This window comes from Malurus melanocephalus, unplaced genomic scaffold, assembly GCF_030028575.1.
Source record: "Malurus melanocephalus ecotype Western Australia unplaced genomic scaffold, MMel_1.1 scaffold_183, whole genome shotgun sequence".
In the NCBI taxonomy this organism is placed as follows: Eukaryota; Metazoa; Chordata; class Aves; order Passeriformes; family Maluridae; genus Malurus; species Malurus melanocephalus.
Window position 1 is genome coordinate 203559 of NW_026623415.1, and position 19597 is coordinate 223155.

A 19597-nucleotide genomic window follows, 5' to 3' on the forward strand; every position below is an offset into this window, starting at 1 on the left:
AAAAAAAGGAAAGAAAGAAAAAACATTTTGCCACAGGTTGTTTTTAAATCCTATCATTAATTTATCTAATAATAAATTTCAGTCTTGCATGAATGCAGCAATGTTTTTTCACATTGACTTCCCAGAATTCATAGCTAGATGAGGTCACATGCAAATTTCAAAGGTCAAACTAGGTCAGTAGGAGAACCAAATATGATGTGAGGTCAGAAAGACATCAGAAACAATGACGGGACGATGAAACTTTTTTTTTTTTGAGACGCCACAGGGACATGCTAGGCAAACGATGGGCTAACGGGCATGGAGATGTCTAGGGAAAAAACAAGGAAGAGGAAAAAAAGTTACACAGAATCTATGCAGCACAAACAAAATCACTTTTATGGGTGCAGGAGAAAACTAATGCAAATCTTTTATCAGTAGAGCCTATTAGCCGTTCACATAATTTGCATTAACTTACAATACTTGTCAACAACAACACAATGGAACCCCAAAAGAATCCATCTGAAAGGAGTCAAAGAGAATGGATTCCTCTTTGGGGAGAAAAGAGAGGAAAGAACCAGTTTCTACAAATGTAACAGAAAGGTACAGGGAGAGGAGGGAAAAAGGGTCAGACAACTGAACTTTAAACTAGGTAATGGAAACTACGAACGAAATAACCAGACAAATACAAACAAGAGGATAAAAGCATGAACTGTAAAGGGTGGAGGGTTCAACAGTGAAAAAGCGCCCATTCTTGGCACAATTACTCTAGAGACTACTTCAAAGGATCTAGCTAGCATAGAGAGCTGCTCTTTAGGTATCCAATAAGTTAACAATAGGCAATAAATAAATTCCATTATTTCTGAGGCAGTAAAAATTTTGTATAAAAATAGAAATGCTTTTTACAAATAAAATTTACAGGCCTGTGGCTTTCTTTTTTTTATTATTATTAAATTTATCTCTCAAGAAACATCAAGTATTGTCACTCATTTTATTTTATTTTTTTTTATTTTAAACCCTGTAGCTTTAGAAACAGATCTCTAAATCTTTTTTACATTAATCCTTTCCAAAAAAACAAGAACTTAAAAAAAATGAAATATAAAGACGACCAGTGTAAAATCAGACTAATATATAACAATACGTTGATTTGAACTGAAAAAAAATCAAATCTTCTCAAAAAACAAGTTGATGTAGTGGAAAGACTTGTTTCAATTTTTGTTGCAAAATAAGTGCTTCAACTGGCATGAGGCCATTTTGTTTAACCTATAAACTGCTGGTGCCACCCTGGTAAAATACGATCCATCCATAGAAAACAACTTTTATTGTGTGCTAATGGCACCAGGGTTCACAGAGTTAAATTGCACATTTTTTTTTTTTGTGTCTGTGTGTGTGTGTGTGTGTGTGTGCTGTTTGGAATTTCAAGACGTTTATTTTTGTTTCAAAAAGGAGATAAATTATGCTGCAAAACAAAATACAGTAACACAACTCAGTAATTACTTGGCAAGGAAATGGGAGCCAAGTGTAATAAGGACAAGTAGGGAGATGGAAGTGGTAACTGTAAAAATAACTGTCTCTTGGTGAAGGTTGGCTCTATGTTCTTTCTTAACCCCCCTGCAGAGGACAGGTTTGCTCATGGGACTTACCCTAAGAAAGCTAAAATAAGAGCAGTAAGCATCTGGGGTTAAGATCAGTAAGGTTTGCTGTCATTTTTGGAGCGTTTCAGCTGAACCTTCAAGCGTTTCATGCCAATCTGAAAGCCGTTCATAGCCTGGATAGCAGCTTGTGCAGAGACTGGATTGTCATAGCTAACAAAACCTGCGAGACACAGAACAGAGGCGGGAGAGAAAGTCAACTCCAGGTTACAACAAATGTCAGAAGGCATTTTGTTAGAATTTTATGATTGCTATTTATTTGACACATTTACCTCACTTTCAATTAGTTTTTTGATCACATTTTGTACCCCATTTCCTTCTGCCTTCCTCTTTACCTTCATAGTATTTCTTTACTAGCTGGGATGCAGTTGGCCAATTTTGGTGCAATGCAGTTTCCATTCTTTTATTTATTTGCATACCTTAGAGACTGAAGATATTTATTATTGCAAGTCTTTTCAGTTAGTATCTACATACCTCCCAGTCTATTAGGAAGTGCTATTTAGCCCAGTCTGCAGATGGGAAGCTGAAACAAAAAGCCTTGTTACAAAATCAACCCCCAAACTGCCTAAACCCACTGGCACATCTGGGTGTGAGCTCATGTGTGCTATGGAACACTCATCTCCTTGGRCTCGGCCTAGGACAGTTGCAATATTAATATTTTGTATTTTTACAGCTCCTCGCAGTTCAAGGTCTCAGGGTACCTTAATGTTAGTTAATTCGGTCTCTTGGTCCCCAAAGGGGTACACAAACATCAAAATTAAGCAGCATCATAAAGACACTGGCAGGACTTGATGAGAACTCTAGATCTTCTCGGTTGTGAGCACTAACCATGAGGATAATGCTTGTTCWGGTAATTCAGAATGGCTGGCCTGGCTCAGATTTCTTTTCCCTGGGAGACTGAAAATGTTCTGTTCATAATATACTCAAATCTCCCTTATTCTGGAAGCTCAAAGTTCATTTTCATATCTGGGCCTCCCACTTGTAATTGCAAAGCTTGCCTAACTGCAGCTCTGCCTCAGCTTGTGCTAATTATTACTGTACTCAACCTGCTGTTATGCATCTGCTTTGAAATGTTCCCTCTTCTTTCCACTTGAATTTGCCAAATACATACCCCTTTACTCTCCTAAAGCATGGATACCATACACTTTTGTCTTCAGTCCTAACACAGGCTTCTCCATGCCTCTCTTTCACCAACCAGCTTTACTCATTTGTTCTTAGTGTCTGTGTTCTTTTTGGATTAATAACCTCTTTTTATAATTACTCTAACCTATCCTCTTACACTGCTGCCCTCTACCAATTGCAGAGTCAGAGTGTTATTACACTTTCCCCACTGCAAAATATCCTCCCCCYTTATCAAGGAATCTGATCCTTGTCCAGCTGTTCTCCTTCACAGACCATCCCTGTGGCTTAAACCAACTTCACCAAACTATTTAAGTTAAAACTCTTTACATACTCAGACTAACTTCTGTTCCTTCCACTCAAAACCACCTTTAACTTAAATCTCTGCAGACCTTCTTTTGGCCAAAGGCAATATGCTCTACCCATGTTGTTCTGTGGTTGATTATTTGTTACCTCCTTAAGGGATAATAAATGTTCYTCCATACTTTCATTGGATTTAGTATCTCCTTTCACTTCCTCACTTTCTCCCCTAGACAATTCCCTCTTGAAGTAACTGCCATATCCTGAGGAGCTTCAACATTTCCTTCCTTCCTTTCCCCTATTTTGTTTTAGGAGATCCTGTTAACGTGAGTCCAATCATTATCTTAGTTCTATGTTCTGTGACTTCTTCCATCAGCTCTAGGATTGTCTCAGGGATAGAAAAGGGAACTACCATAAGTTGGGAGGCAGCTGTAGCACCGTCTGGGCAGATGCTCCACAACTGGAGCTCCTACCTACCTTGACAATTCAGCATTTCCCTCTTCAGCTTTCCTGACCTTCACTTTACTCTCTTAAGCACATATTACTGCTATGAACTTATCATCACTGTAGTTCCTTTCCTTTTTACCTGGTTTTATCCACCTGGAAACTAAGCAAGTGATCTAAACTAGTCAGATGACATCTACAGATGGTGAATGAAGAGAAGGAAGTACACCCTGAGTGGCTCTTCCACTCATCAGATATGTCACCAAATTAGACTCCTCCAATGATAACAGAACAATTAGCTCAGGCTGTGCTTACCTTACCTTCCAGGGAGGTGATACCAGTCACCTCATTCTGTGTCTCTTACAGCTTCCTTGACTCAGACAGTAATTCAAACATGTAACCTCTGAGCAGCACTGCTGGCATCAGCCCCTATCGTTCAATTGTTATTCTGAATCACAATTTCTCTCTTCATACAGAATGCAATACCTACATTAGCTTGTTACACTCTCACCTTCTTCCTTATTGAGAACCTTTATTTGTAAAACTTATTGAGGAATCTGGCATTCCTTTCCTTTATTTGTATTTTTCTGATTGCACCCATTCATCATTTTTTGTCTGAATTTTAAAACACAGRTTACATGAGGTTGGGATGATGTTTCTTATCTATTTTCAAAGACCCTGTCATGATAATTCTGATTTTTGTTTTAGATCTTTGGGTATCTCTATAATCAGCATAAATATTTTAATCATTCAAGCAGCAATTTTGCTATGAGGCTGACTGAATTTCTGCAGTGATGTAACTGGGTCCTCCCTCCTTTTCCTTACTTTTACATACCTCATTTTTCTTATTCTAAGGTTTATGAATGGCAGGAGATAAGCTTGAAGAGTGAAACCCTTTGTCTGCTGAATCAACTAAAGCTCGTGGAGCCCGTGAGAACTCATGGAAGAGCACTTCCAGATGTAAACAGACTGTCCTGTCATCCTCATCACCATTTAGCCCTTTGAGCATTCTTTTTGGGTTGGACAAGGAAAGAAAATATGCCAAATTCCTTTCTCTGCAAAGAAAATGAGTTTTTCATTTTGAGAAGTAGTTTAACATAAAGGTTTTTCACTGTATCTCACTGCCTGGTGACTCATTCAGAATGCACTTTCCCTTCCCATTTCTGCCAGTGGATAGGCTTGGACAATTTTTACACCTTTTGGATGTTTAACCTGTTCTCATCTGTACTTTGACTTCCTCCTCCTTTGGGCAGGAGATTGRAAACTCCAGAGTAGGAAGCCCTAAGCATGTGCAAACTATTATTATTGTTATTATTATTATTGTTGTTGTAATTATTATTATGGGCAAAAAACTCAAACCAACAAATAAAAAAACCAAACCCAAACTGTACCAAGAGCAATGACCATTAATGATTCAGCAGACAAATGGGTTCTTCARTGGCACTGTTGCCCTAGTTTTTGGGTGGGAGGACAGAGGAAAAAAAAAAAAAAAGCTGTCTAAAGCACAAATATGGGACTGAAACAACAAATAGATGATTCATGCTAATARAGCTGAGGAGGTACATACAGACTATGCCAGTACATTAAGCTAGCAGGACTAATTCTGTCTTTGCCTGTGATTTGCAGCATCACCAAGCAGTCACCCACTGAATCAGAAAACTCAGTTTCATCTGCCACTTCTACTTTTTATTTTTAAAGTAGAACTCCCTCCCTGGTGGCAGAACGAAAATGAGAAATGGAAATATCAGTGAAAGCTGCCTAAACCCAGAGGATTTAGCTGCCTAAAGACAGAGGATTCCTCCATCCACTGGGTGTTTGGGTGTCGGGTGACACCTCCGTTTTCCCTCAAAGAAGATAGCCTTGGTGCATCACTCTAAGCTAGGGAATTGTATCCCAAAAACCTAAGCAAATGTGGAAGAAGGTAATCAGAGAGTAAAAGGAAACACACAAAAAGCAAGTGTGGGAAATGAGCTGATGAATTGAGCCACCTGCCCAAACTAATTTACATTCTTTCAGAGTCACCACAATTGCTGCATTTCGATTAATATAGCTTGATTTGACATTTCATCAAGATTCCTCGAGACCTCAACAACGATTTTGTAACCCCAGCATACTAACAGAACTGGCTCCAGATCAATGGGGAGTCCATTTCAATTCCACTTTTCAAATTTGCAAGAGCCTCAGGGACTGCTTTAACCCATAGCAGACMCAGGCTGGACTATAGTGGTCTAGATATGAATAATTTTTTGTAAAGCCTAAAGAGGTGAATGCTTCAAAAATGARCTGAAAAACTGGGAAAATGCAGAAAGAATGTCACACTCCATCACCTTAATCAACTTCGCAAGTGTGCTATCCAATCCTCTTTTGTCATATTCCTTTACTCCAGGAATTAATTATCACTTTTAAGAAAACTCCAATATTTTTTGCCAGCCCTTTATAAAACTCATGTTTAAGAAATTCTTTCCTCCTCCTAAATCCACCCTGTGTCTTGTATAAGACCATAATTATTAGACCAATGCTCTAAAAGTTTACCACTCGCTCACATTCTCTGCTTCACTCCATCAAAGCACTGAACTGATGCATCTGTGTTATTCCAAAGACATCAGCCCTCCTAATCAACCCTAAAACTATTTTTATACCAACACATCATCTMCTCTTCTGCTGTGATCTAATTTTCTGACAGCTCAAAGTATTCTGTGGGAMACTTGAGACACTGATCTTGTGAGATTCCTTCATCTCTGCCCTAAGGTGAGATGCCACCTTCCATAAAACACTGGACCCACCCYGCCCCAACAGCTGGAGCTGCTGATATCTAGACATCAACCATCTGCAAAATATTCTGARCTACATGTACACACCAATCAGTCACTAATTGCAAAATCTTGCACTTAATTCAGAAGAAAGAAATTCCTGTAAATTCCTGTAATGTAGAAGTAATGGGTTAAACATAGAGCTTTTTTAAGTGGCTCAGCTATACAATAGAGAATAATTAGGTATCCATAATAAGGCAATTTAATAGTATACTAAATGACATTCCCCCACATAGGGTGTAATTAGTTTCATGTACTTGACACATTCATGCGAGATGTCAGACTGGAAGATTATTATTGTTTTTTTCATATCCAATTTTTAGTTAGAAGTAGTTTGTCTGTGCATCTTCCTGCTCATTTGAGGATTAACAGTCCATTATTTTTGGAATGAGTTTCCAGTATGACATTTCTCACATTGCTGTTAATTTTCTTTCCTGGCCCCTTTTCAGTATAGTGCATGTRGTTTTTACTGTGTGATTTATTAAATTTGACATACCAAAGCACTTGCTCAAATTGGTCTGTTTGTCAATGAAGACTTTAGCAGAGATAACATTTCCAAAAGGCATGAACATCTGCAGAATGTCCTGGTCTCCAAACTCCTGGGGGAGGTGGTAAATAAAGAGGTTTGCYCCTTCTGGACCTTTAGGAAAATAAAAGAAATAATAAAAAAAAAAGGAAGTGAAGGCAGCTATTACAAGTGCTACATTTAATCTGTTTTTCCATAATACTTACTGAAGATGATGGTCAGAAAGCATTTCACTTTCCAACTTYGAAGGAACAAAAACAAGTGGATCATCAAAGGAACACAGCTGAAATGCWGCTTTTTAGAGCATCCCATCATGAAAAGTGTTTACTTTGAAAAGTAAAGTGTTTATTTCATAACTCTACTACAGAAGTAGTTAAATTCATCCTCTTTCTTCAATTTACATAAGTGTCTTTCAGTGTAATTAGGGTTAGGAAAACAGGTACAAAATGTTTTGGCTCTCAAAATACCCCAAGAACTGCACAAGGAGTCCTCTGCTGCATCAAGCACCTGCATGGGTTTGTCAGTTTWATTCCAATTGAAGGAACTTACAGAAATGGAATGAGGTGAGCTCAGATTTGAGTAGCATGGATTTAAACTCAAAGGGCAAGAAAATGGTGGAGATAGGAATAAAAATAATAAGACAAAGCACACYTTGTGACTTAGAAGTCAGTGAAGTCAGAGCGAAAAAGACGTGCAGAATGAAATTACTGACTCATTTCAAAATTAGCTTGATTTTTTAAAAAAAAAAAAAATTCCCCATAGAAAGCTCTGTCTCCTGGAAGAAGCTTTGTAAAGCAAGTCTTTTAAAAGAGTTCAAAATTAAGTAGTTGGTTTGAAATTAAAGTGTCTTTAGACTAAGTTCAGCTTGCAAAAGAAAGGCATAAACTCTAAGGTGCATCTAATATTTTTCCTATGGAAACATTTGAAATATGTATTTTCAAAGTTGTAGGTTAAAACATTCATCCTACCACTAATAGGTGGTGTGTTTTTGGTTTTTTTTTGTTTTTTTTTTTGGTTTTTTTTTTTTTTTACCTAGCTCAATTCCCCCTTAACAGCAACACACTGGAAACAAGCAGTGGATGTCAGGAATAGTGTGATATATGATGGAGCCAGATGTGGCCTCCCTGTGCAGGCTCCAGGAGCATAAGAGGTATACAAAGGGAACAAGCATTCCTGCTAAAAACACACCTAGAATAATCTGATTAAATATTCCCTTGCTTAATGAAACCTAAGTGTGCCTCAGAGGTGATGTCCTTGGTTTTCTGGAGAGGAAGAGGAAASCGCTCATCAGATTTACGGAGTTCCTTCTGCAACAGAATCAGGCTGGCTGCTCTCTCTCAGCCTGAAGGAAAAGGCAGCAAAGTTTGCCCAAATGGAAGGGAAAAATGAATTAGGTAAAAAAAAAAAAAAATAATTTGGGGGCAGGTGGGACAAAAAAAGATGAAAAAACTTGTCACTTGGAAACTTGTCACTGTTTTTCTTCTTGTCACAAGTAAACTGTCATTCTCAGCAAATAATATTCTTTAAAACAGCAGGGAAAAAATAACCTTACAAAATAATATTTAAGAGCATATGCATGAGGCAGTTCACTGTGCTTCAGTATTTAATATTTATATAGCATTTTCCTCTGATACTTGTTTATGCTCAACCACTCCAGACTCTTCACCATTCCATCAGAAATCATGGTAAGAGACAAAACATTATKGTCATTATTCAGCAGTGGAATGGTGAACTTGAACTTAACCACTTACTAACAGATACAAGATATATAACAAAAATAATGTATTTTAAAAAGGATGCTGGCATTTCATAATAATAAGAAATAAGCCTAAGTTGATTTGAATGTTTCTAAATAAAAAAATATTAGTTAGAAAAAAATCAAACTGTCCTTCACTATGTATCCTGCAATGACACCAAATAAACCTTTTCTTTCTGGTGTCGGATACTCTATTGTCACTGAGCAAAAGGCCTGAGGTGAAAGATAAATGCAGAAGACAAAAAAATAAAAAAAAATTTAAAATTCCCTTTCATTTTAAATAATCTAAGCTGTTAGCAGAAAATGAAGAAAAGACTTCAGAAGAAATATTTTAACTCCAGTGTCCCTATACAATAACCAGCTGGGGGAATGCCAAATTTGTCTTCCTAGGAAACACATCCCATAACAGTACAAGACACTATTTCAAAAGAGGATAAAATAGATTTCTCTTGGGGATATTGTACTAGGTTTATTTCCAAAGCTTATCCTTGGCAAGAACAGTAGTGACAACAACATAGATACAGTCTTAGAAAGCATGTGGTATTTTCCTGTCTTTGTAGAATTAGCTGGAAATTAGGACAGGAGAAAGCAATGAAMACAGAAACAACCCCACAAAATGCCTGGGAAGTATGTAGGGGAACAGAAGAGGGGGAAAGGGTAACCTCATTTCCCTAARCACCTTGTAATTAGTATTCATTTATTCTTAGCAATAACTTCCTGAGGTTTATTTGCTGTTGGTGTGGGGAGAGGGGGACAATTATTCACTTAGCTGCTYCCCCACAAGCCCCACAATTAAGCAAAGAACCACTCAAAGTGAAAACGGATCTTGTCATTAGCTCAAAACCTTAAACCTAATCAGATTAGCTCCACTATGACAGAAAATGGAAACCAGAAGACAAAACTGCATCCACAGAGGGATGATTTTTGTTAGCGGTGCTTTTTTATACGGTAGTTGGCAAAAGCTTTTAYGTAAGGAAGGAGGGGTGGTGAAGTATAACTCAAAGAACAGATGGTTGTAAAATGAAACACATCAGAGGTTAAAGAAGGTGACAACGCTAAACAGGAGGAAACTGGAGGGAAAGAAATCACAGATTAGACAGCTCGAGGCCTTCCATGAGACCTCCACGAGGAAGCGGATGGGTGGCACCACTCGGGCTGGGCTTGGCGGCATGTGAGGGCACTTACCTTCCTTCTGGCTGCCCGCGGCGCTCTGCTGCTGCAGCAGGCTCTGGCTGTAGAGGGTGGGCAGCGCGGCGGCCGCGTACTGCTGGATTCCTGAGTAGGCCTGGGTGAGCGCGTCCATCGTGCCGGCCGTGCCGTTCGTCAGGCCTGTTGCGCCGAGTCCTCCGTTCAGGGCCGCCATACCTGAGAGCATTTGAGCAACTTTACAAAAAACCCAACAATAGAGAAAAGAAATTGCACTTGTTCATTAGTGCTTTCCGAAAGTCGTTGGTATTATACGACACTGACAACGACAGCAGTGCATGCAGCTCGGCACTCCACCAAATGGGACTGAGGACAAAGAAACACGACTTTGGCATCAGGATCACTTCAGCACAAGGGTTGCACAGTCAAATGGACTTACATGCAGCCTGCTACTGGCAAGTACTACAGCTCCATGCTCCTAAGAGCCTCTCTGCTCGTCCTCCTCGACACCTGTGTTTCTGCTGTGTGTGCCTGAGCCTGGCAGTGTAGGATCTATTTGTCACTGGAAAAGCGGTCTGTGAGGAAACCTGCTCTCTCTGACCAGGGTCTTCAACAACAGGCATGACCACATTGTATCAGAAGTGTTTTGCTTATACAAAGAGAGCAGAAAACCCTGATTAACTGCATTTTAAAGCAGGTCTTTTTCAACMTAAATGATTCTAYGATRATCCTCTGTACAACTACAGGTTTTGTTCCTTCGGCTTGTGGTAGAAAGATGGRCTGCGATGCTCTTTGCTTCCACCCTCCTCCTCCATTTACTCCAGTCACTCCACAAGACAGCACATCCAGAGTGACTAAAAATACTTCATTCAGACTAGGCATCTTTCATGAAGAAACAAAAGCATTCGTTTCTAGCAATGTTTTTCTTCACACAGGAAGCACAGTCACTTTGTTGGTTTTTTTTTTGGTTTTTGGGTTTTTTTTTTTAACTTACAATAATTTTACATCCTGATAAGTAACAGAGTAATTTAACTGRGAAGGCTGTTAAAAAGGAAATTTCAGACAGGATTGCTAACTGTGCAGAAAATGACATCCCTCATCCATGCAAACAGTGTGTGCTGCATAAGGAGTTGTACTACTCTGATTGGATGGTGGACAAACTCTTGAGCTACACTTCCCTCCACTGCTTTTATTTATCAGCATGGCTCCTAAATAAGTTATGTTGAAGTTAACAGTSCTAGCATGTCTTGGAAATTCCAGAAAAGTGACTTTTCTGTTGCAAGTTGGAAGCATGACAGTTTTCAGAGMCCTGCTCATCTTCCACACACCCAACTTGTGCCAACCTGAGCAGTGAGAGCCCATCAGGACTGAGAGTCAGGCCATGTTTTCTGCACAGTTGCTACCCCAGGCTCCCCAGTTTCTAGGTGAGCAGCTCACAAACAACTGAAAGGGCTTATTCAGGCCCCTTGAGACACAGAGGGTCAGTCACTATAAAAATGGGGCACACAGAATCACTAGCAATCATTTCCTAGGCATTGTCTACAATGTTTTGATTGGCAAAATGGTGGGTGARGATGTGGGTGGTAGTGTCATATAAAGACCACAAAACAAGGAACAGTAAAGAGAAGGAAACAGCCTTATTTCTGAACAATAATTAGGGTTGGTATGTAAATTGGGGGAAAGTGGGGAAATTAGGCAGAGGACACTTTATAGTAAATTGATAATGAAATCTATTAGACTGGGAAACAATCTTCAAGGAAGATGGCAGAGACCTTATCACATGAGTAATTTAGAGAYAGGAAGAATACTGCAGGGAATTATCCAGCACTGACAGAGGAGGATAAAGATGCTGACCCAGTATCCTTCCACCTCTTATGTAGATTTGAAAAGCATATTCCTATGAGTCTCCAATAATCAGGACAATTGCTCAAGTGGCACCTTTTGGGCTCCACCAGAGTCTGTGCCAATTAAGAGAATTGTACTGCATAAATTATACCTTTTGATCTTACTATAATTTGTGTGACTAAACACTTGACAGAGATGTGATATTCTTAGCCTTTCCTTAATAAAATGTCTCACTTTAAAGACTTCTCTTTCCCCTCCACCCCACTTCAGAGCAYGGCTGTACCCTGATGGGAGGTACTGGCTGCCACTGCTTTGAACAAAAGTCTCTGTCAGAGCTCAACAGACCTGGGTGTTTCTTGTATAATTATTCCAGTTTTATAACTGGATTKGGTTTGTGTGGTAGTGATGGGGATACAGGGGTGATTTCCGTAAGAAGCTGCTGGAAGCCTCTCCTATGTCCTRCAGAGCCAATGTCAGATGGCTCCAWGACAAACCTGCCACTGGCCAAGGCYGAGCCCATCAGTGACAGTGGCAGCACCCCTGGGGTAACATGGTTAGGAAGCAGAAAAAGCCCTATGCAATGGCAGCTGCAGTTAAGAAGARAGGAGTGAGAATGTGTGAGAGAAACAGCTCTGCAGACACCAAGGTTGGTGGAGAAGCAGGGCCAGGAGGTGCTCCAAGMTCTGGAGCAGAGATTCTCCTGCAGCCCCTGAAGCAGCCATGGTGRGACAAYTGAGCCCTGCAGCWCMCATGGGGGAGCAGAGATCCAYSTGCAGCCCWTGGAGGAACCCACACCAGAGCCSGTGGATGCCCAAAGAGGGCTGTGACCCTGTGGGAAGCCAGTGCTCCTGACGTGACCTGTGCAGAGAGGATTGCACTGGAGTAGGTTTGCTGTCGTGTGACCCTATGGGGGACCACTCTGGAGCAGCCTGTTCCTGAAGGAAAACACCCATGGAACAGAGCAATTTGTGGAGAACTGCAGCCTGTGGAAACAGACCCACACTGAAGGAGCTGGTGAAGAACTCTCTCCTGCAGGAGGGACCCCATGCTGGAGCAGAGGAACAGTGTGAGGAGTCCAGTTCTGAAGAGCTGCAAGAACAACGTGTGATGAACTGACTACAACCCCCATTCCCCATCCTCCTGCACCACTGGGTGCAGAATTCAGGAATAAAGTTAAGSCTGGGAGGAAAGTAAGAGTGGGGAGAAGCTGTTTTTAAGATTTGATTTCATTTCTCATTATTCCACTCTGATTTGATTAGTGAAAAATTAAACTAATTTCCCCATGCCAGGGGTGTTCTGCCTGTGATGGTAGCTGGCAAGTGATCTTTCCCTGTCTTTTTCTCAACTCACAAGTCTTTTGTTATATTTTCTCTCCCCTGCCCAGTTCAGGAGGGGGAATGAGAGATGGCATTCAAAATATCACAATAACAAAAATAATTACAACATCAATATGAATTTTTATAATAAATTGTATATAATATACAATATATTAGATAATATGTATTTAATATTACTACTACAAATAATTTGATCCTGAGGCTGGCCTTAGTCTGCTCTGATTTTTTTTGTGTCACTGCTTGCATGGGTGTACACACAGGACCGGTTAAAATAAAACCTCCTGATAAAGCAGCTTGTATCTCTCTTTTTATTAGTGTTGAAATAACTTGATAACAGAAGTAGTATTAGGATACCATGTTATCTTTGGTGAGTCATTGGCCTATTAGATAAACATGCTTTGTGATGCAGTGGGCAGCATCCTCCCCCSCTTTCCCCTGGAATCAATAGCACCTTCCCACCAAGCGATTCCAGAGCAGCCATCAGAGAGACAGCCCAGCCCACGGCACTGCTCCTGGGAAGGGCACAGCGACTGCTGCCACATCCCACGTGTGGCCCACACCCCCCTCCTGAGCAAAACTGAGCTGCAGAAAGCACCCCACACCTTTTAATTCTTACGTTTTTATGAAATCTGCAAGGCCCAGCTGCTGTTACACATCTCTGCCATCTCTTTATTATCTCTACCAGCGCACCTCAGTGCACCGCACTGAACTCTGGTCCTTTCCTCCCTTCTGTGAAATAACCTTTTGGAGCCTCTCATCTGTGGCCTTCTATTTTTCTGAGTTTCTTTACATAAYACAGAAGCAACAAAGCTTGGCAAGCCCAAAGGTCTTTCAAAGTGCTTTTCAAGCACCTTCAAATCTGTCATGAATACTTTTATCTCTGTTTTACAGATGTAAATAAGGGGGCAGAAAGGCTAAGTGACTGCCCTGGGGTCACACACAAATACTGAGCTATAGCTGAAAGTATGGTCTTCTTTCTTAATTGTAAAGAACTGCTTCCTCCCTCTTTAGTAATTTTCCCTCATAATTAAKAATCATATTTGTTACTTAGAAATTCTTAAATTTACATGCTCAAAGCAGAGAGTCTAATGTTTTGCCATTTAAAGTTTTAGGTGCTTCAAGAACAACTGAGGGGGGCCTGATTCCTACAAAACTGGAGTTTGTTAAACTTACCATACTCCACTTTAGTGAAGGCCTCCAGGCATCTTTTAAAAATGCTTCTCTCGACAATGACAGCACTATCAGCCTCCACAGCTCAGCTTCTTTTCACAAACCCAGACAGGATTGAGCAAACAGATAAAAGTCTTCTAGTGAGCTCAGCATGGAAGACATTYTCCATGTGATTCTCACATTCAGAGCAGGACATGGCTTAGGCAGAGATGCATCTCTTTCAACCTCTATATAAATCAATACACAGCCCAGTGCCACCATCTCATTAATTTTTGGGTTAAACCCTGTTTGACTTGTGCTTTGGATTTTCTAGTTCCCCGATTAGAAGCATGTCACTCAATTCCCTGTTTGCTGCACAATTACTTCAGGAATRTCCATGGCCAGTGAATATTTTTTACTGGAGTGCTTATGACACATGTCAGTGTGAAACATCAGAATTACTGCACTCAGGCAGGTTTGAGTGTGAGTGACYGAGTCAGACATGGTCATCAGGAAAAGCCCCAAATTGTCATTAAAAYAGGGGAGGTTATTGTAATTTGAGCAATGCTTCACTATGATCAGCATCATGAGTACCAGAAAATGATAATTGGTGACACCCTTTTGAGAGAAACAGTGTCCTGGTGCTGAGCTGTGTCATAGGGAAACAGTTTCCCCTCTTTATCCCTCTCTCATGTAAGTATATACGTAGACAGACATACCCACATACATTTTGTAAACRCTATACACATATCCATAAAAACATCCATGAAGATTTGGGACTGCAGTCACTGTCAGTACAAGTCCACAGAAGCAACGATGACTTAAAACAAACTGAAATCTGGTACCAGGCTGTGAATATATCATTAATACTTCAAATGGCACATGCAGATAAGTTTGCACACACATCACCTCAAAATACTTGCTGAGGAAATGTAAACTCTGCTTGCAGCCTAGCAAGGAGTGCTAAAAGGAATGCAAGAGAGGGATTCACAGGCAAAAAGCTCACAAAATTCACTCTTTCTTTGTCATGATAAAGGGGCACATTATTTGGAGTGCTCCAGTGTGCCTGGGTTCTTAGTACTTGTGGGASGGGAGGAGTGGGATGCCATGTTTTGCTCTTGATATTGTGACCTTTTATAAACCAAGTGAAGCACAATGACTGTTAATCAGAAAGGACATTTAAGGATTTCTTACTCATGACAGGGTAGATCTGTTACTACAAGAGCTCATGAGAGGAGAGGAGGTAAGCTAGATTTTCATGCGTGCCATTTCCAGTGGCTTGCTTTGACACTAATGGAATAATAAGAAACTAACATCTGCCATTTTGGGACTTAATACTGACTTTTCCTAAGGTGTGCTTGAGTTGTACTTACAAAGAGGTTGTTTTGTGTGAAATGCACATATCCTTGCCAGAAGCAAGACCTGTTTTACACGAAACCCCATGCAACCACTCAACATTGCTACATGGACATCCATAAGCCCCCTTCCTTCCCAGCTCCCAACAACGCCAACCAGAGATCACAGAACAAAAAGATTGGGTGAGCAGCCAAGTAACAGTGACAGAAAGGACATCATGCAGAGCATCAGAGTGAGCAAGAGATACTGAGGAGGACATCCATTCCTGAGGGTACATTATGATAGGTCATGGACTGGCAATGACCAAATAGATTCCTTGCATTACAAAAGGAAATGCAAGGAGTTACGGCAGCTAAAGTAAAAAAGGGAGGGGGAAAAATGCAGCTTGGCAAATCTCTTCCATTACAGGCAAAGGTGAAGTCATCATAACAGAAACAATAAAAAAAAATTCTTTCTTCCTCAAGAAAATCTTCACCAAGGCTAAGAACAAGGAAGAATTTTCCAACCACTACTGGYATCTGCTTAGCTGGAGATGCCAGGGTTTGTGTAAGATGTCATAGGATAGCTGTGCATGCTSTGGCATTACAGGTGACTGACTGCATGTTCTCCTGCACTTGCCAATTAAAAGCCAAACACTTGCCTTCATTTTTAAAGCATGCTGCTCTCAAGTCAATCAGATAATTCTTACAGACATTTGCAAGAACTGCTTCTGTGGCAAACATCTTTCTTAGCACTACATTTCTGAGTGAGGATTTTTAATTGGGATGATATACCTGTTGTCAGACTCTCTCAATGAAAACAGAGCCTCTCCTATGACCTAGACAACCTAAATCCCTGGTGACAATTCTTTTACCTTCCCTATGTACTGCAARAAGAGGAGTCTTTATGCAGGGACCAAAGGAAATTCACTTTGCAGGGCAAACTGCGAAACTAAAACACTCCAAACTCCATATGTACCATGAATGGAACTGGATCAACTTGAATAAATGGAACTGGACCCCCTCATTTGTAGACTTTAAAAATCATATTATCACTTTAAAATTGATAGTTTTTGTGGCATGATTACTGGGGAAGGCTGTCCACCACAGCAATAAATACTCACTGTTTACGGTACCTGCTAGTGCATTAATATTATTCAGTCCAACAGTGGCTCCAGCCAGTCCTTGGAGAGTACCCAGAGAAGTCAAAGAATTCATGGCCGCACCAGCTGTGGAATTAGCAGTTGATGCAGCCACTGAAAAGAAAAAAAACAAAGCAAAATTAAGGCCACAGTTTGTTTATTTTACTTAACCACAGACCAGCTTACAATCATGTGGAGTTCAACAGGAGTACTCGCAAAGACAAGGTAAAAAGAAAATGAGACCAACAAGACCAACTTTGTTCAAGACATTAATAGTAAAATTGTTCATGGGAAGTGTTGAGTCTAGAACTGCAAATACTAGATCACAAAATTCAGCAATGTGCTATTATTTGCAAATATAATACCAAACCAGTACGTGTGGGATCAGACACTTTTYCAAAAGTTTRCCAATGAACCTAGCAACCCAGGCTYATCAGCTAACCAGGCTTTTGGGATTTTGCCACACATCTCACAGTCCATCATAGAACAAACAAGAATTGCTCAGTAATTTTGTCATACAACAGCTTACTGCTCTGGGCCTCAAATGTTCTAAGAGTAAGTTTAATTATTCTAAGTGAAGACACTGTACTCTAGGACACAGTATAAACTTGATTTAAAGACCTGAAGATTAGAAAAAGAACTATCAGGCAAATATAAAATGTGACTACTACCCATTTTATTGCAGGCTTTTATCCTGGGCTTTGTACACAGATAGCAATGTATATGCACCCCTATGATACCATATGTATCCCCAAATGCTCTGCCAGAAGGGAACATGTGTAAAAAATGTCCTTGCTGCTACAATGTCAAGGGAATGAGGAAGGTGGGTGAGATGAATTCATCTGGATCATGTGTTTAGGGAGAGAAAGAGACTCACTCTCTTGTCATAAGAAAGTAATAAAGAGTCATCATTTAGGATAGTTGGGTGAACTAGAAATACCTGTCTGTCTCACAGAAGGGCCTTGAAAAACCAGTGTAGATTAAACACTTAACTCACAGGTAGGTAAAGTTATACCAGATGAATCACACTCATAAAAGCTGCAGARGCAATTAAGTTTTTATCTTGTCTCCTGAGCCCTACTTTAGTGTATCAATCATAAAGACTTCCTTTCCTTTCTGTTAGAAAGTTGCATTATCTTACAAAAAGTGAACATTTAAAGTCAGTTTTGTTGATGATGTACTGAAGGCACATCATCTCTACACCATGCTTTTTTTGCTCCTATCATTACCTAGCTATGAAATGGTTAAGACCACTTTTATCTTCATGCTTTTTTGGGCTGTCAAACACATCAGATTACTCAGTGAACCCTCAAGGAAGTGCAGTCTCTAGAGCTGACAGGATCCAGTAAGGAAAGTAGGAAGCAACTTTTTCGCTCTGTGGGTAAACCTTGAAGCTCTGACCTACAAATAACCTGCCTTGGCAACATGAAGACCCACCAAAGACAAGTTTTCACACCCTTGGGGCCTCAAAGTACAGAGAAAATTCTTGCTGTGGGGGAAGAGAGATTTCCAGACTCTGTCATACATTCCTTGTGTCTTAGCATCTGCAATGTTAACGTGCATAATTTTATATGTTGCAAATAGAAGTAATTTAGATTATTCAATCTGTCCCCACAAAGCAATAMGAATCCAATAATGCCTTTGATTTAAAAAGTAATAAAAGCAAGTAAAAAACCAYCCACTTTTGTCAGATAATRTGGGCATCAACAGAGAASAGAGGGAAAAAACAAAGTGAATTCYCTTTGACCAATGCTGGTCTKTGTTTCTGTCAATGTTCATTAGCAAACCATTTAMATGAGGCATCTAAAACTCAAATCTGAAGGATCTGAATTGCTTTTGACTGAACTAAATTCCATCYATTTTCTGTTTCAGAGGATTATTAMCATTTTCTCTYGAGGAAACACACACATATTTAAGAAATCAGAGAAATAAGGACTAGGAAACTGCCTGTAAATTACATTAAAGCTGGGGGCAAATAACTCCTGTGAACGAGAGCCATATGCTTATGGATTGTCAACACATCTGTTGGAGAAGGCAAAAAAAATCTGCTTAAAACCTTCCCACTTGTGCTGCCCACARTGAATTGTGGGGCTCTCACCATAGTCTGACTGCTCAAACACATTCTCCAGGGATGGTCAGTATCTGAGACCAACATCTCTTCTTTTTTTTTGGTATCAAGTTTCTCAATTCTGTCAAACAAAGAGCAGGTATCTCAGTGCTTCTCCCATTTGAAGCTGCAATGCASATTATTCAGTTTGCTTGAATAAAGACTTGGCACATCTCTGTATAACACTAGCTGCAGCCCTAAAGCACCTCAGAAATCGGTGTTTGGTTGTTGTGGTATTTCTTCTGCTTAGCAGTGATCTGCCTCCCAGATACAGTGGGACAATGCTCTCTCCTCTTTGGCTTAACATTTCTTAAAAGAGAAAGAAACTGGACAAATCGTGTGCTTTCCATTCACTGAACAGGGGGTGAATAGAAATGAAGGGAGCTCCGTTTTTTAGGGTGTTTGGGGTGGGTGCTTGCATTAGGCTTCCTGAGCGTCCACACTAAATGATTGAGACCTGCAGTGATAAGCTAAAATATTATCATAAAGTATTTTGAGAATAGAAGATCCAAGGTATTAAGAAAGGTGAAAATTTCCAGTAAAATGCTGCATAAAACCAGCTAATGTCGTGATGGTATGCCTTGTCCCCCAGAAAACTAAAGGAAGATGAAACAAAAGTTAAAAGGTCCTGTAAGACAAGTGTGGAGGCTTAGACCAGYTGAAAGTTTTTACTTTGTGTGCTCCCAGAATATGATGAAATCCATCTAGAGACAAGGACTATGCTTCTCCTGTCCTTTGCCATTTTCTAGCTCCTTTCAACTAAAAAATTGTAACATATATTAAACTGAAGGGAAAGAAGAAAAATCACATGCCTTRTGGTAACAAAAAAGTACTGTACTACTTTGGGGGAACCTGTAAAACTCTCTTGTGTCAGCAAAAYTCTTGGGCTCCACAAATGCTCAGAGGAATGGCAAAAGAAGAATAATTCACTTTCTATATTYTTGTCTTTTAGTT

At 40.0% G+C, this 19597-nt stretch overlaps 1 protein-coding gene across 11 annotated transcripts in view; it reads right to left on the bottom strand.

Annotated features, from left to right (window-relative positions):
• Positions 1-14: 14 nt before the first annotated feature.
• CELF2 (CUGBP Elav-like family member 2) overlaps positions 15-19597 on the bottom strand; it is a 301179-nt gene continuing 281596 nt past the window's right edge. For 7 of the 11 annotated variants that reach the window (XM_057373031.1, XM_057373032.1, XM_057373022.1 and 4 more), the window contains exons 10-14: positions 16531-16650; positions 9769-9966; positions 6798-6941; positions 1620-1791; positions 15-307 (exon numbers count right to left, since the gene is read on the bottom strand). In XM_057373031.1, the coding sequence (XP_057229014.1) occupies positions 1664-1791; positions 6798-6941; positions 9769-9966; positions 16531-16650 (590 nt within the window). In that variant the 3' untranslated portion in view covers positions 15-307; positions 1620-1663. Of the gene's footprint in view, positions 308-1619; positions 1792-6797; positions 6942-9768; positions 9967-16518; positions 16651-19597 lie in introns of all 11 variants that reach the window. The other 4 variants (XM_057373023.1, XM_057373027.1, XM_057373025.1 and 1 more) reach the window with 2 other exon arrangements.